The following is a 17,283-nucleotide window of genomic DNA, read 5'->3' on the forward strand; positions in this document are numbered from 1 at the left end:
TTAAGTATGGAGATATATATAAACAGATAATCCCTGATATTTTCCATGTCCCCGTGATTATTTTTGGCGCTTCTCTCGAACATTGGACATTCCTTCGAGACAAGCTCAACATTCGTCAAGGTGCGGGGTGCATTGCTGTCCTTCAACGTGTAGCGACCGTTTATCCAATGACATGCGTTTTTCTTCCTCTTAGCGTTTTGGATACCAGATACAGACCATCAAACCGATGCTCTGTCTTCCTTAAGGCACCTTCGTCCGTAGAATAGTTTCATACCACACGTTAGACTTGAGCACATCTACAACGTCACGGCGTCGAGAGTAGCAGTGAAGCGCGTTAAGTTGCCAAACACTTTTTCAATGACGCAATGACACAAGAAACTGCCCGTCACTTCTTGTAGCTGACTAGATCACCTTTGCTACGGTGTATTGAAGTGCTCCCGCCTCACGAATAGCGTCGCAAGACACGTATTGTTGATGAGAATCCACGACCCACCGAAGTCGAAAATGGAAGTCAGCCATATGACATCACCACTTCTTTCCCTGATTTTACAGTTGTCCGCAGAGCCGTTGAAAGGCAAGTTTCAAACTTACAGGATAGATGCGCAGTGACGTGCCAAAGTTACTCCCGAAGTGGCGTGTGCAAGGCCCTCTCCTTCGCCTTCCCAAAGTGGAGCAAAGACCCTGGGGTCGACCAAAGCTAAATGCTAAATCTTCTCCCCTAACCGTACCTCACTTGTCCCGTGCTTTTCCCTTCCCTCGATTGACCCTGCTCTCTCGTGCACCTCCAGACGCATGCGGGACACGTGCGTTCTTGTATTGAGCGAGATTGATACCAATTTGAGCTTCAGTGTGTCATGTTCTCTGTCTCTGTCAACTGAGTCATTTTTTACATGAAAATGTCATGCACATGCAAGTCGTGCAAAGGAAAGATTATCCACAGTCCTGGTGTACTCAACCCTGGACTTTGAGTCGACTGTATTGTTCACTGCCTGTCCGAAAACTTCTGCGTTAGATGCTTTTCCATTGCTGCTGCTTCTTTTCTCTCTCTCTCTACCTACTTATCGCGTGCTGTGTTTAACGTATAGTACCACTTTCCAAGTATTAATTCGTAGATTTTTTTTCATAAGTAGTGCGCTCCTTAATTCACCGAATTCCTACGTCAATTGTCACTGATTTCATAGGTATAATTTATTACAAGCATTATAATTCATTGGAATCCGCATTGTTTAAAGGTCCTGCGTGGAGAGAGGTGTGCGCAACCTTCCATTGCGGCGACATTGTGAGGACGAGGGGGCGTCCACCTCGGTCGCCCCCGCCGGAGAACTCATCGGGTGCTGCCGTGGAGAGCATGTGGGGAAGAGGCATGGTACAGGAGGCTCACGCATGACAACTCTGACGAAACGGGACGAAAACGTCACGCGAGCTCGCGAAGAGATCATTCTGTTTGCTCCACCCCACCCGTGTGGGTCCGCTGCCGTCACTCAGGGCAAAATACATACGTATCTCCGGAAATGCTCCACAAATAATTTCGCGCGGAAGCTATCGCAGGAGAGCAGCACAGGAGAACTAGACAGTGAGACACTCCTGCCACACATGTTTATTGCAATCACGCTTAGGAGCAATACCTACAGGTCAACAGGGTTTATTCACATGACGTCATCCACAGGAGAGCGCCACTGTCGCCATCAGATTTGCTGCCATGTTGTTGGTCCGGTCCATGCCTTCACGCATCTCGCATTCACAGTACATTCGGTGTTGCAGAGTTACTGTACTGTGGTAATATTTGTACAGGTCCCGACAAGAGATTACAGAACCTGCGAACTGCGTAAGTTTTCGCCGCTGCGGCAACCTAGCGGCAGGAGCAAGCGGGCGATTTTGGGCAAGTTCGCTGATTCGGAGGGGTGGATGAGTGCGCTGTTAGCGGCACACTGCGGTAGTTTCGGTATTGCTGCTCTTGTATGCACGTGCCCGCGAACTGGATTGGATTTCACAGCAGCGTTCTCCAACACCACGTGACTGAAAGATTGTGAAGGCCGGCAGCTCGCCGCTATCACTAGGATAACGAGGATGGATCATGGTTGATGGATGAATCATTCCGTGTATCATTGGAAAGCAGCGACGCGCTGACAATCGAAACAAACAAGAAGTATTTGCCAAACAATTGAGTCGTTACGGGACTTAGTGGTCATCAGATTAAATATCAGAGGCAATTTACATTGCACTTTACATATATCATGTTTCAGTCACGCAGTGTTGGACAGCGCTGCAGTGAAATTCAACCCACTTCGCGTGCACGTTCAAGAGAAGCAATACCGAAACTACCGCAGTGTGTCCCTAGCAGCGCACCCGTTCACCCTTCCAATACAGTGAAATCGCGTAACACGCCAACTTCCGCTTGCCCCTAGGGTGCCGCACCGGAGAAAAAGTACGCAGCTCGCATATTCCGTAAACTTTCGTCGGGACTTGTACCACAATGCAAACAATTTCCGTGTTTTAAACGTTAATAGTCCTCTAAAAAGCACATGCCAGTGAACGAAAACCGGAACCAAACATCGAGGGACCTACATCATCGCGGCGATTTCGCTTTTTCGAAGCTATGCCCTCAGGAGGGATGACGTCAGTGAATATATTACGAAAGCCCGCCTTCTTTGACATTACTGCCGAACTTTTCTGGCACTCAATATGGTTAGCGTGTAGAGTTTAGACAGCATCGTGGAGCCACAGTTCGATAAGGTCGCACACATTTGCAATGTACTCTGACAGTGACGTGCACTCACAGCGATCATGTCCCGGTCAAGGTATTCCCTCAATTTGTCCTTGAATGTGGGGATGTAGTCCTCCAACGCTTGGACGCCAATGTCAATGCCATAATCGCAAGACACCACCAAGATAGCGAAGAAGCTGCAATATGGACAAACCGCGAAGAAGCGTTTATGTCAAACAGTGTAGCCGATATATTAAAAGACACAAGTATTTCTTGCAATGTGAAAACGAAAATACACATTAGTGCACAAAGGATTTGCACTTTTCCGTTCTTCCGAGTTTCGCCAAACTTTCACGATCAGAAACTTGCGTTGTCGTTATATGAAGACTAAACGTAATGGAATGTCAAGGCAAAGATGTCTGCTGTGCTCAGACGATGCTGTCCTTGTCGAGCGAACGGAGATCGTTCATCCGCGTTCCACACCGGCGCAGAAAGGGGCGGTCGCACCCGGAAACCAGTGCTTAGATATTAAATAAACGAATTTTAAATACCTGCAGAGGCTCCGCCGGCGTGACGTCACTTCCTGAGCGAAGGAGTGAGAGGGCGGTGCTGAGAGGAGGAGAGCACCGTCTGGGCGCCCCGTAACTCTGAGACGACAGCACGACCGCTGCATTCCTTTTTCTCAGGATCGCGCCCTCATTGGCTCTTAGGGAGTGACGTTTATATAGAGAGGGAATTCCTGCATACTCTCAACATCCAGGATCTGCTCCTTGACTGTTATTCTGCTATGCGACTATTTCGTGTGGGGTTCTCGATACCGTGGTGTAGCGACTAGAGCGAATGCGACCGTTCCTTTAAAAGTATGCCATGACAGTTTGTGGAGGGAGGTTTGGGAGCGGGTAAGATTTGGAGAATTCACGTGATGAACTGTCTGTCCAATCAGAAGGCAGCAATAGGGGGGTATTCCTAGACCAGCAGGGTCCTCAGAAGAAATCACGTCCTCGCAAACCTTGAAATGTTGTCCCCATATTTGGGAGAGGGGCCAATGAGGTCTCTCCACGGGCAATAGAGGAGAGAGGAAAACTGGGGAGCTGCGCATACAGCTGACCAACTTGCATAAACGTATAAATTCAAAATTCCAAACAAGGCGCTGACATTCGGACACGAGACGTTCGAGAGCGTCCTCCACATGACCGGTCGCGTTGACTTTTGGATTACGCATTCGCGGAGAACCAATCCGAAAGACGAATATTTTTAAACGCAAGTAGGTGGACGTGTATCGTCGCACGTGTGCAGAATGTGAGGACTTAATGTTCCCAGGAAGGTTAAGCACATATTATTAGATGCACCGTCGCATTACCGTACTGATGTTCAAGTGAATGGTCTGGTTCTTCTTCGCATTATCGTAACCCAATCAATCATGTTCAAGGGAATGGTCTAGCCTAACGTCAGGATCCACATTATCTGACTACCGCTTCTGTAGACAGAACTCGAGTGTGTTTAGGGCTTCGGTCAGATGGTTAACTTCAAATGGTTTGAGCTGGGCAACCCTCTAGGTGTTCGCCTGGTTCGGTAAGGCCTGCCAGCACTCATAATATTGCCCAGTCTCCTGATTCCCAGAGGACGATGGGCGTATACCGTTTTTATAACACTTTGCTTACAACTTAAATGTTAATGAAAAGGCGTACGCTTCCTGTTTTCGACAATCAGGATACAGAACGATGTCACCCTGCATGTTGGTTGGCCATGAGAATGATACGCGGTGTCGTTCTCCTCTTAGAGTGGAAACATGTCGAGGGTCGCCTTCCTGAACCGTCGCTCATAAGTGAACATCGTAGACCTGAACTGCACCTCATGTTCTCTGCAACCGTCGTCTCTGCTGGGCCACGGTCCAGGACCGCACATGGGCCTTCAGCACATGCGTGCGGGGAAGTTCTTGTAGACGTCGTGCCTCGACACACATGTCCGCCCCCACATATCCTTCGCTCCTCTCGTCCTGTTTGTTTATTCCGCGAAGCTGTTCCTCCCGAAGCGTGGTTACTCGCGCACACGCCCATGTCCAGTGTCAGTCCACTGACGTCAGGAAAAGTTATGAAATATGGTCGCTGGCCTACTGCCGCCTTCATCTTGTCCTGATGTTGAGTCAGTGGAGGCTGCTGGACGTATACGTATCTGCAAGTGGGCCGTCTGGAGGGCTGTAAGTCATCAGATCCCCGAACTTTTCAGCAAAAGGGAATGGCCTGTTACGCTATGCGTAGCGCTACTACTGAACTACAGCAGCACTACTGTAGAGACGGCATTATGGAAGCAGAGGTAGTTGTAGGTCGCGCACGACAGCGGTTTGAGCTAAGAAGCTCGTGATCCACGGTATAAACCCTGCTATCACTGATGCAAAGTAAGAGTCAAGAGCTACTGAAAAGTCGAAGTGAAAGTTAGGGAGCCCTACGTGGTAAGCCCTAGTACAGCGCACGCAGAGAAGAGGTACGTCTGTAGCAGTAAACGGTAGTTTATGGTGATGTCCTGTTCCTTTGAGGAGCCGCAAGTGCCGATCTGTCGCATTAGGAACACTGCCAGAGCGGCCGCCAGCATTATGTTGGCAACCACTACCGTCGTTTCGTAGAACTGGTACACAAACGGTTGGTGCTTGTGCATCTGCAGAAACACACACTCCTTCAGTTACATAGCTATAGATAGAGGTTCTGCAATACCCGTAAAGACCACTATACAGTTCAGGCTAATGCAAGGTTACCAGATGGCAAAAGCTACACAGCCTGTTTTGCGCACAACGTGGCCAAAATGTAGACAACTAAGAAACGCTCTCAGTAGCCAAAAGATAGCCAACACTTCCAGATGTTTCTCTTCTTATATCCCTCTACGCTACAACGCTGAACATAGAGGGATGAGACATTTCATGGGTGTTTACCAAAGTGTTCAAAGCTGTTCCATGCCTTGCCCCTTCTGTACAGACTACCGTAGCTAAGACTAAGGCATGCATGAGAAATCATGGGCCTCTGTTTTTGTTCTGCCTCGCAGCATCCGTAAGGCCTTAGAAGGTTAGCCAAAAATAGAACTTGAAAGTAGCTAGATCTGGCAACCCCGTTAATGAGGTCGAGCGCACGACTGAGATGAATCGGAGTTGATATATCGAAGGTTCTAGAAAGAAAGGCTGGCTAGAAAGGTTGGCTGACCTGTCTTAACACTTCGATATATATATGAAAAAAGAAAAAGTTCTAGAAGGTTCCTGATGTAACGTGGCTGTTACACGGATGGTTTTCGCATACGCCCTGGAGCAAGAGAGAGCCCGGGGATTTGATCCCTAGTAGTGTCTAGCAAAAACACATGTGTATCCAAAACAATTTCCTGCGAGGCAGAACCTTTTTAGAAAAGTGAATTATGTTAGGGCAAAGACGTTGGCTGCTCAGATTACACCTACTGTATGGTAAGTTAGCTTTGTAAACTTGTACCGTGTACCAACTTCGCTCTAAGTTGTTTAAATATGCATCCACAACAGGTCGTGTCATCTTGCCATCTCAGAATTGCACACTGCTTTCATACAAAATATTAGTTATATCAGCATGCATCGGACACGGTAAATGCAACCATGGCACGTGTTGCTTTTTTTTTTGTCATGAGTAGGTGGTTCAGATGACGTTGAACAGGGAGTTATGACTATGAGACATTGCTTTGTTTTTAATTACACTATGAGGTCATAGAAAACGCCTGCTGCGGTAACAGCCACTTACCTGGTAGAGTATATCAAAAGGGGATGAATGCGTTTTCCTCCCAAAGATAGCCCGAAAGAAATCTGGACAGTTCAACATTTGACGCTTGTTTCGATTACTTGCACATCATATAATGTACGAATGATAATGTACGAATGATAAACATCAAGAATGCTATCCATAACTTAAAAACCCGAGACTGGGGGACAAAAAACAACTGTTTAATGTTGAGGAAGGGCAAGGACGACAGACAGCAGGAGCAAGTAGACTTTACTGCCCAAAAGCGAAAACGAGAATGCTAGCTCATGCCCATAACGTGCCTGTCCATCAGGTGCGCGAGCGAGGTGCGCAGTAGCTTCAACTTCCTTAACACTCCCCCCACAATGACTTGTCATCCGTCGAGTTCCAAGCGATGGATCAGCTGAACTGGTCGTCGTAGGTATGCGCCGCCTGATGTCCGTAGGGTGCAGGAACGAACTAGCCCATCTCGACCGAGGTGCAGCTGCTCTACCCGTCCGAGGGTCCAAAACATCCTGGGCTGTCGTCGATCGGGTATGAGGACCAGATCGTGCTGCCGAACGTTGGCCGAGGTTACATGCTTGCTGAGGTTAGCTGACCGCAGTTGGAGAAGGTAGTCTTTCGACCATAGCTTCCAGTAATTGTTTAGCAGACCTTCTTTAGCCTGCTGAATCTGCGAGGGGGAGACGTTGACGTCAACTGAATAGAGAAACTGCATTGAGGGCAAGGCGGTAAGCCGTCTCCCGATCAGGAAGTGTGAAGGAGAAAGGGCTTCTGTGTCGTTAGGGTCTTCTGTGAGCGAAGTAAGAGGTCTTGAATTCACAATGGCTTCGACCTCCGTCAACACGGTCTGTAGCTCCTGGAAGTCGAGTTCGCACCGACCTAGCGACCTGCGCAGTGATTCTTTGACGGAGCGCACCATGCGCTCCCAAAAGCCTCCCCACCATGGTGCTTGTTCTGCTATGAACTCCCATGTGCTCCGTGTTTGGGTGGCATATTCTTTCACTGCTTGAAATTGAGCGGAAATCATAGGAGGGAGTTCTCGGGAACCCTTCTTGTATGTTAGAAAGTTGTCGGAATAGATTTTCTTTGGTATACCCCTGCGAGCCACAAATCGCTTAAACGCCATGAGGAAGGTGCCGAAGGCTTGGTCCGTTACCAACTCTAGATGAATGGCTCGTGTAGCTGTGCAAGTGAAGAGTGTCACGTACGACTTTGAATATCCGTGCGCTGTTTTGTAATACAGTGGACCTGCAAAGTCTACCCCGACCACGTCAAACGGAAGTTGTTGTGAAACTCGATCCTTCGGTAGGGGCGCCTCTTGCTCGGTGCATGAATGTGTTCGGAGACGTCGGCAAAAGTAGCAGTGGTGCAGGGTGTACTTGACAGATTGCCTTCCTCTGATCACCCAGTAATCCTCCCGTATCTGATGTAGAGTCTCCTGAACCCCGGCGTGGGCCATCCTTTCGTGTTCGCGAAGAACCATGAGGCGGGTGAACCAGGCTTCCGAAGCAGGCGGTAGTAGGATTGGGTGCTTAGTCGCTGCGGGTTGTTCGGAATGCTGGAGACGCCCGTAAAGCCGGAGAATGCCTTCGTCATCCTTGTACCAACGGAAATTCTGAAGATGCGTGGACTTCTTGTCCAGGAACTTTGCTTGTGTCATTCTGATCCAGTACTGCTCGGAATTTTTCAACTCCTGTGTTGTGAGCGGGCCAGTCTGCTTCCGACCCCTTGAGTTCTGTACGTAGCGCAGCACCCACGCCGTTACTCGACAAAGTCGGTTCGCTGTACTGTACCGCTCTGGCGACATCAGGGTTTGAGCCGCCGCAATCGCCACCGAGGAAACACGTTGAGGGACCACTTCGTCCTTTCCATCAGGACAAGTGGGTTCTGGTATGAGTGAACTTGGCCAATTTTCCGCACGTGCCAACCACGTAGGGCCGTGCCACCACAAGACGCTGCCCTGAAGCTGATGCCCCTTGACACCTCGAGTGAGGAGGTCAGCAGGATTCTCCTCACCGGGACAGTGTCGCCAACATTCAGTAGAAGTGATGCTTTGAATTTCTTGGACGCGGTTCGCAACGAAGGTCTTCCACCGTGTTACTGGCCCTCTTATCCAATGCAACGCTATGAGAGAATCCGTCCAGAACACACAGTCGGGCACAATCTTCAAAGCAGTGCAGACATATCGGTAAAGCCGTGCGGCAAGAAGGGCTGCCATAAGTTCAAGCCTTGGCAGCGTTTCCGCCTCCCAAATTCTTTGCAGCAGAATCTTCCCAGTAATGGTGAAGGGCGCAAGTAAGCCGAAAGGATCGTACATCCTTGATACGGACTGTAAAATGTGTCTCTTGTCATTCGTCTCGTTTGCAACGAAGTCCAAAATGGCTGCGAGAGGGCATCGTAGTTTGTCATTGTGTACGTCCCAGACAAGTCCCAGCACCTTCTTAGTGTGATCTTGAGTCGTCTCGACGGTTGTGCTGCCGTCGTTGAACATCTGGCGTAATAGGCACCCGTCATTGGTCACCCACTTCTTCATTTTCATGCCTGCGGCCTCAAATATTCGCAAAGTGTCCTGGTACAGAATCTCTGCGTCTGATGATGTTTCCACGCTGACCACCAAGTCGTCGACGTAGAAATGGTCCTGTAGAAGAGCCGCTGTCTCAGGGTAGTCCCCTTCAGACTGCCGTAAGTGATGTCGAATAGTGGCGGAAAGAAGAAAGGGGCTGGACCTGGCACCAAAGGGTACTCGAGTCATCCGCCAAGTTTCAATGTCTGGGAGGGTTTGCCCAGTAACCGGAGTCGTAGAATACCAAAGGAAACGCAATGCGTCGGTGTCCTGCTTGTGAAGGCCAATTTGTAGAAAGGCCTTCTCTATGTCAGAAACAAGGGCGATGGGATGCATCCTGAACCTCAACAGCAAAGAGAGAATGTCCGAATTGAGATTAGGACCCGCGTGTAGTACGTCATTCAAAGATAGAAACCCAGGTGACTTTGACGAGGCGTCGAATACGATGCGTACTTTAGTAGTCTCCCTTTCACGTCGGATCACTGCATGATGTGGGAGATAATACTCCGGGCCAACCTTTGACGCTGTGACATCTACGCGTTCAGCGTGACCGTTCTCGAGGTACTGGCGAATAACTTGGTCGTATTCGTTCATTACAGCCTGGTCTTTCAACAGAGTGCGGGTGGCGTTTCTTAGACGTACTTCAGCTGTTGTCTTGTTTGTCCCGAGCCTAGAGACAAGGTTGTCCTTCCAAGGGAGCCCAACACTGTAGCGACCGTTCTCCAATAGAGTGCTGTCCTCGAATCTCTGTAGAACGGGATCTATTCCTGGTGATTCTGCGTCGTCGGCAATCCCGAGGTGCTCCAAGTCCCAGAATGACTGCAACCTCTCATCTAAGTCGTCTTTGGAGAAGCTAGAAACATCAACGTGGAAAGTGTTCACCTCTGGCGAAGAATAATCTCCCGCAGGACCTTGCAGAGTCCATCCGAAGGTTGTTTCGAGAGCGATGAGGTTACCCTGAAGCCGCATTTGCTTGCCGGTGACAACCGCCCCGTAAAAGTCTGCGCCCAAAAGAATGCTTATTTCTGTTGAGGGAACAGATGCCACAGCCACATCCGCTAACTGGATTCCAGTATTCCTGAGGCAATCGAGAGCCTTGACGTCGATATGCGGAAGGTTACTGATGCATATTTCTGGTATTTCCAGAGCCTCAAAGGACACCTCCTGGGACGTGTACTGGGATCGGAGGGTCACACTGACCCTGCTATGCAAGGACTGCTTCCCGGCTTTTCCGACAGTGTTGATTGCAAGATCTTCCCTTCCCACGATTGGCAGCTGCATTTTCCGCGACAGTGGCTTCTTAATAAATGTCCTTTGGCTGCCGCCATCAATGAGAATACGAATTGGCTTCCGTCGGCCATCAGTAGTGCAAAGTATGGCATACCCCGTCTGCAGGAGCACGACCTGCGGGTATGGAGAACAGTGCTGCCATGTACCGCTTGCTACGACGGTTCCATCCGTAGTTTTCTGACTCCCTTGCCTACATAGGACCGTCAAATGCCGCCCGCTGCATCGTTCGCACTTCAGGCCCTTCACGGATCGACAAACTCTAGCGGTGTGATTCTCCTTTGCGCAACGGAAGCAGCGGCGGCTTCGACGAAGCCGCTCTTCCAGGTCTGCCAGGTCCGCATCTAGACGGCACTTCCTGACGTCGTGATCCTTCCCACAAAAGAAGCAAGCGTTGTCTGCAGTTTTCTTGGTATTCGTTGGTTTAGATGTCTTACTGGCTTCAGCACCGAGTGCTGCAGCGGAGGGCAGTCGGTCCTGTGAATTTCGAGCGTGTTTGCCATCTCGACTCTGTGTAAAACGTCGAGGATCTTGTGTCCCTTCTGCCGCTGCGACGTGTTCCCTGCATTCAGCTTCCATTTTGATGAAGTCTAGTAACTTGCCCAGAACCTTTTCATGACGATCGTCTGCGGTTCCAGTTGCGTCCGCGGCCTCAGTGTGAAGTCTCCTCTGAAAGCTGAGGACCAAGTCGACTGGAAGGGCCTGTTGTAATACTGGGTACAACAGCGAAGAATACGAACTCAATCCAGTTCCCAACGCTTCCAAACTTCGGATATGCGCGCGCGCCGTGTCATGCAGACGTCTAAGTTCGGAGACGTTTCGGGTCGAACGAACCTCCTGAATGGCTAACAGTCGCTTCAGATGGAACTGCATGAGCGAGTCTGGATTGCCGAATCGATCCTGTAGCATTTTGACCGCAGTGTCATACATGTCGCCTGTAAGTTGAAGCCCTTTAACGGAAGCTGCGGCTTCTCCCTTGAGGACAGACGACAAATAGGACATCTTTTCATTGTTGGACAACGATGAATTACAGTGCACGATGGACTCAAAGCGGATCCAGAACTCCTGCCAATTCTCCATATTGCCGTCAAACTTGATGAGCTCTAGCTTCGGCAAATTAGGACGACGAGTAGAGCTCAGAATGGATCCCGACGCTGTATGACCAGTACCTCCCGGTGGCGCAGCAGCACCGGTCTGGACTGTCGCCGCGGTCGTCGAGGCCTGGGCGATGGGCTGAGGCACAAGGCTCCTCCTTAATAAGCATGATATCGAGGCTACGCGGTCCTGATATTCCAATACCTTGTCAAATTCGGCATCAGCTTGTTCAACGGTGAACAAGGTCTCCAGATTTCTGTCAACTTCGTCCAGAGAAGTAGCGAACGTCTTGATACGTTCGGTCAGTAGCTCGCAACGGCCAGCATGGTCAGCGGGAACATCGGTCGTCTCGAGCAGGCGTTCGGCCTCGTTGAGCACGGTTGTCAACCGCTGACGAAGGGATTTCCTCTTGGACAAAAGCAAGGACTTCGTGGCTTGTTCCTGCGGTTCCATCATCCTGCAGGCCTTGGAATGTCCTCTTCCCGGGTTTCGGCACCAGTGTTTAATGTTGAGGAAGGGCAAGGACGACAGACAGCAGGAGCAAGTAGACTTTACTGCCCAAAAGCGAAAACGAGAATGCTAGCTCATGCCCATAACGTGCCTGTCCATCAGGTGCGCGAGCGAGGTGCGCAGTAGCTTCAACTTCCTTAACAACAACATAGACAAGGTCTTTGAGAGAGACCTTGAGAAGCAAGATCGAGACCTTGTCTGTGTTGTGTCTTTTTTTTTTTTTTGTCCCCCAGTCTCGGGTTTTTAAGTTATGGATCTATACCACCAGCTCGCTTGCTACCTCGATCTCTATTCTATCAAGAATTCTATTCGGCTAAGGCACTTTCTTATTCGGGATCATACGAATTATTGTGACCTTTATGCACTGGTTCCCGGACAGTATAACTCCAGATATGGTAGTGCGAGCTGCCTATCCAAGCAGCACCCCGATGTCAGGCCGACACTCCCGACATCGGCCCAACATACGCTTTGCAACACCGCCCAGAGTTGGGCCGATGTCGGGTCAGGATATTGGTCCGATATCATTTGGACATGCTGCCGATGTCATTTCGTCATGCTACCGATTTGTGGCCGATGTTGCGCCAACATAATCTTGTATTTTTATTCGTGCATTGGCAATCGTAACTACAAAAACAACGTTAGACTGGTTATTTACGAGGAAACAACGTTTGATTTCTACAATTTTTTCTGACTTGTTTTATTTTCTGGTGGTTTCCTTTGTTTCTCGTATTTTTCACGGCGTGCAATGTGCGCGGCGTTACAAAAAGCAAGACGAACAAAAGTTGAAAAGCTCCTAGGACCACGAAGTGCAAGAAGCTTTCAAAAGGTACCGGCATTCCTTTCGAAGCAAAAACAGATACTATATATTTCATGTCTTACGAGCTTCTACAAATTCCAGAGCCCTACTCGTCTCGGAATCAAATGGTGGAGGTGGCGTGTCTCAGTTTCATTCACCCACGCATGCAAACAAGGCTCAAATGAGGAATTGCTTGGAATATTAACTCGACATCAACGCAACGAATGTGTTTCCTACTCGCTTTTGGCGCGGGACACCAAGTAGGTCGATGGAACGCCAGTGTCAGCGTAATGGATTTAGTTTCGGTCAACATCGATCGAACATTACCAACTTCAGTGGGATGTTGGTCGCAAGTTGGCAGTGTCGGCGTCATGTCTCTGGTTTCTGTGATCATCAAGCCGACATTATCAATCTCTGTGGGATGTCAATCGCACGTTGACATTGTCAGCGTCATCACGCTGGTGTCGGCCAACATGAAGCCGACACTGCCAACTCCAAAGTGATATCGGTCGCAAGTTGGCATTGTCGGCTGCATGTCGCTTGTTTCGGTCAACACCGAGCCGACATTGCCAACTTCAGCGTGATATCTGTCGCAAGTTGGCAGTGTCGGCTAGATGTAGCGTTTTTCCATCAACATGGAGCCGACATTGCCAACTTCTGTCGTACATCGGTCACAAGTTGGCAGTGTCGGGAATATGTTGGGCCGACATACCCAACTTGCTGCCGATATCGGCCCGATGTCTTGTGCTGCCTGGATCGTCACCCTTTGCAGTAAGCGTTATAGCAAGCTGTGTTCAAAATAGTATGCCGTTGAACACTGTCACTGATACGTCTTCATAGAATTATGCTTTCAATGCAATTCGTTACGGTATTGGAACGACGAGGGAGAAATTATTATTTTCATGTGGGTTTTGAGACACCGCAGGATGTTCACTTCGCCAGATCGTGCGCAGACTGTTTGAACCACAGAATTATCATAATCGCTATGAACCAAGGTGATGAATCCCAACAGCTAACAACGCCACCTAGACGCAGATGACCTGTTTATTGCCTCCTCTCTCTCCTTCGCTACGTGGACATATAAAGTCAGACTTCGTCTGCTACAGCGACTCGCCGTTCTGCGAATTTAAGAACTCGCGAATGATTGCAGCTAACTTGGAACCTGTAGACCTGAATCTGTAGACAAAAAGTGCAACAGGAGTTCCAGAAAATCAATCTTGAGAAAGATATGGGACCTTTCTGCGCTTCATTTTAAAGTTGTCCCATTTAGTACGCGGGGACGTTCAATCACTACTCGCAGACGGTTGTTCGTCTCCATGGCTACGACCGCTGAAAGCACGTTCGTGATTGGCTACGGCCATTGAAAACACGATCCCGATTGGCTGGCTCTTATAGTTGTTTCGTCGCGTCGGCGAGTGAGCAGGCTTTTTCTATCTAGGTGCTGTTGCAACTGAGCGATATGAGACGAATGATAGATACGATTTCCCTGGCGTGTTACGAAAGGTATCGCTCAACGCATCTCCTTGAAGTTCCGTACGCTGTTCTCGCATGTCGATCGCAGTCCGTACAAGTCTTTCCTTTCGTAATAGAAAGCAACTGCCACACCCGGTGATAGCAGACTAGACCAAGACTAAAGCCCCTCACAGACCGGGATCTGAGGGCACCGGGCTCAAGCCAAACTTGACTTGGATTGGATTGGATTGGATACGAGGTGTGCGAGGCGGAGTGTACGCGACGCGTTGAAGGGTCGTGACGTCGTGATCATAGGTGTCATGCGGGACCCAAGCATCGGACGTTGGGAGAGGATAACGCCTTCATAGAAATCCTTTGCTTCCTCTAACTGCATCCTATCCTCCTCCCTTAACAGATTCGAAGATTATTGCGGATGATTCTTTCCCAGCGTTCTGTCGCAGCAGAAACCCCTGGGGATTACTGGGGTCAGGGGCGGGGGGGGGGGGGCGACCGCCCCCCATACGGTCGTGTTCCCTATGTAAAAACACTATCTCTTGGATGATGCTGCGCCGCAAAGCACGAAATTTTCTTAAGACCCCCCCCCCCATCACAGACCCTTAAATCCGCCCCTGGCTCAGGCATAGATCTGGTGTCTGCAAAACCCTACGGCTCGTTTGTCAGTACTGTACCTGTGCGACCTTCGGGTTGCAAAAGCTTGAGTTACAACTCTCTCTCTCTCTTGCGCTCACTGTCTGTGCTTCGTCCCTTCACGTTTTAGCGCTTTTACCCAAAATCAATCAATCAATCAATCAACAACTCTCTGGTTTCATGAACGTTATACCAGGAACATTTTGCCATGCGCATATCGCGGGATGACAATGTGTTCTGAATATACCTTACCAGCGTTTATCGGGGATTTCGTAAGAACGTACACCACGTATCTGGCCATTGCAATCCAAGGACCGGTGAGCTCCGTCGTGTGATCGAAGTTCGGAAAGATGTCTAATGTGAAGTTGTCCAATGTCAGTCTTCGGTGTGATGGCAATGCACTCGTACAGCCCACCAGGCAACACGCCACGACGACACTGGTTAACTGATGGTTCACCATGCTTCCCACAGCTTTTCATGAGCTGTTCGAGGAATGAGGCATGTACAGTTGCTGTTGAGTAATGCACATTGTTGTTGAGTAATGCACAGTTGCTCTCGAAATGATTACTATATAAAAATGGAAATGTAGTTGTAATTTCATCTGGCGGCAATAAACAATGGAAGATAAGACCGGTAATTCTGTAGACATAATGTGCAGTGTGAGCTGCAGTGACGTTACGAACGCAACGAATAATACACAAACAAATGCACAAATAACAAGTCGGTTTACCTGGACGAAAAATAATGATCACACAAAGATTCCGTGAAGATCGACAAGATATCGCGCTAGCGGAAAGAACAAATCTCTTCTTCTTCTTCTTCTGCCAATGAGATAATGGCCGTCGTCAAATCATCGTCGTCTCCTTCAACTTCCTCACTGGCTAGCGAATGCTTGATCCACACAGCACGCGCATGGCTTAAAAAAATGCTAAGCATGCCAGAAGTAATCGCGGTATGATTCGAGTTGTCATGATCACTTCATGGACATCAGTTATCTTATTCACACGGGACGGTGGAGTCGCTGCGTGTCCTTTGGTATCATGGCGTTTATCTCTCAACCCCGGCGATTTTAGTTTCGTTTCGTTCTGTTCTCTCCTGACACCTTGTCACCTCTTTCTGGCGTTCCTCCCGGCTAGGGTTCCCCTCGTCCTCCTTATATCATTACACACATGTCACTATAGTTACTCTTCGGGATATTATACTTACTTTCATAGTTCATTTCGTCCACTAGTCCGTAAGTACACTACATGTACTTACTCACAGAGATTTATTCATTCTAAATAGTTCCGTACAGTCCTGGCCAATCTCCCTTCGTGAAACACAGCCACTGCGTGTGTGAAAAAGAAAAAGACGAAGGTGATACGCACACGCATGTAAATACAGTGCGTTCTCAGTAACGTGTCCGTAACACAAAAGAAGGCGAAGAAAGAACTGTTTTTACTATTATGCAATCATCACCACTGTTGCTGGAAGTGACGACGCAAATGGTACTCGGAGTATAAGCCAGCGAGACAGAAGTCACGAAAGAAGCCATGAGAATCAGCAGGGAATGGTGTGACACAGAAAGACATCATTAGCATATATTAAACGCACGGCAATCGCCACTTGAAATGCACTCTGTCGGCAACTACAGCAGCACCGGGATGTCCACGTTCGTGTGTGCATCGAAAACAAAACGCGTTGTTCCTGGTTGTGTAAAGGAGCCTACCTCCATAGGTAGCTCTCCTGCTTGATGACAATACACACAAAACGCGTTCTTGCTTAGGGGTCGTTTTAATCCAGATCTTCATGTAGTCAATTTTATATCTGAATTCTGGCGCACGCGATGGAATATTCTTGATGTAGGTTGTTCTACATAAAGATGCTGAAGGGCTGCTACACTACAGAGGCGACGAGACGAACAATAGAAAAACGGTTAAAACTTGGGCTGGTTGGTGATTCATAGTTGAAAACGATATAACACTCAGTGCAAGGAAAGACCAGGACGGGAACACAAAAAAAAGACGAGGACACGGCACTTCAGTAGGTCACACGAGAGTGTTTATGACGATTAATTATTGAATTATAATATGCCACTAATCATGTGATGTCAGTTTCCCCTTTCGTAAACTGCGTCTTCTCAAATATTGGACAACTTACACACGCCCCACGCATTCTTACACACACATTTCACGCGTTCACAAAGGAGGCACCTGATATAGCTTCATTGCAAAATAAATACTATTTCACGACAACAAGCACACTTATGCTCCTCGGCATAAAATCATCAGCAAAATTAGTATCCTTTAGAAGAAATCTACAGCGCGTGCCGACGCCGCGCTGCATCTCTGCGCCTTGACCGCGGATTCGCAATGGCGAGCTAGAAGGCCTATCGCGCATTGGAGTGTAGGGCCATCCATAAATTGTTAAAGTTCAGCTTGAAGCACGTATATGTGATACGACACACGGTAGTTACTGTAAAAATACACCTGCGAGCAAATCTCAG

At 48.8% G+C, this 17,283-nt stretch overlaps 1 protein-coding gene across 4 annotated transcripts in view; it reads right to left on the minus strand.

The window, feature by feature from the left end:
• Positions 1-15,621, minus strand: part of LOC135400788 (uncharacterized) — a 52,174-nt gene extending 36,553 nt beyond the window's left edge. For 3 of the 4 annotated variants that reach the window (XM_064632706.1, XM_064632705.1, XM_064632703.1), the window contains exons 1-5: positions 15,529-15,621; positions 15,051-15,280; positions 6,448-6,509; positions 5,151-5,356; positions 2,778-2,901 (exon numbers count right to left, since the gene is read on the minus strand). In XM_064632706.1, coding sequence (XP_064488776.1) covers positions 2,778-2,901; positions 5,151-5,356; positions 6,448-6,509; positions 15,051-15,258 — 600 coding nt within the window. In that variant the 5' untranslated portion in view covers positions 15,259-15,280; positions 15,529-15,621. Of the gene's footprint in view, positions 1-2,777; positions 2,902-5,150; positions 5,357-6,447; positions 6,510-15,050; positions 15,310-15,528 lie in introns of all 4 variants that reach the window. The other variant, XM_064632704.1, reaches the window with a different exon arrangement.
• Between the last annotated feature and the right edge of the window lie 1,662 nt (positions 15,622-17,283).

Source organism: Ornithodoros turicata, chromosome 7 (assembly GCF_037126465.1).
Source record: "Ornithodoros turicata isolate Travis chromosome 7, ASM3712646v1, whole genome shotgun sequence".
Lineage (NCBI taxonomy): Eukaryota > Metazoa > Arthropoda > Arachnida > Ixodida > Argasidae > Ornithodoros > Ornithodoros turicata.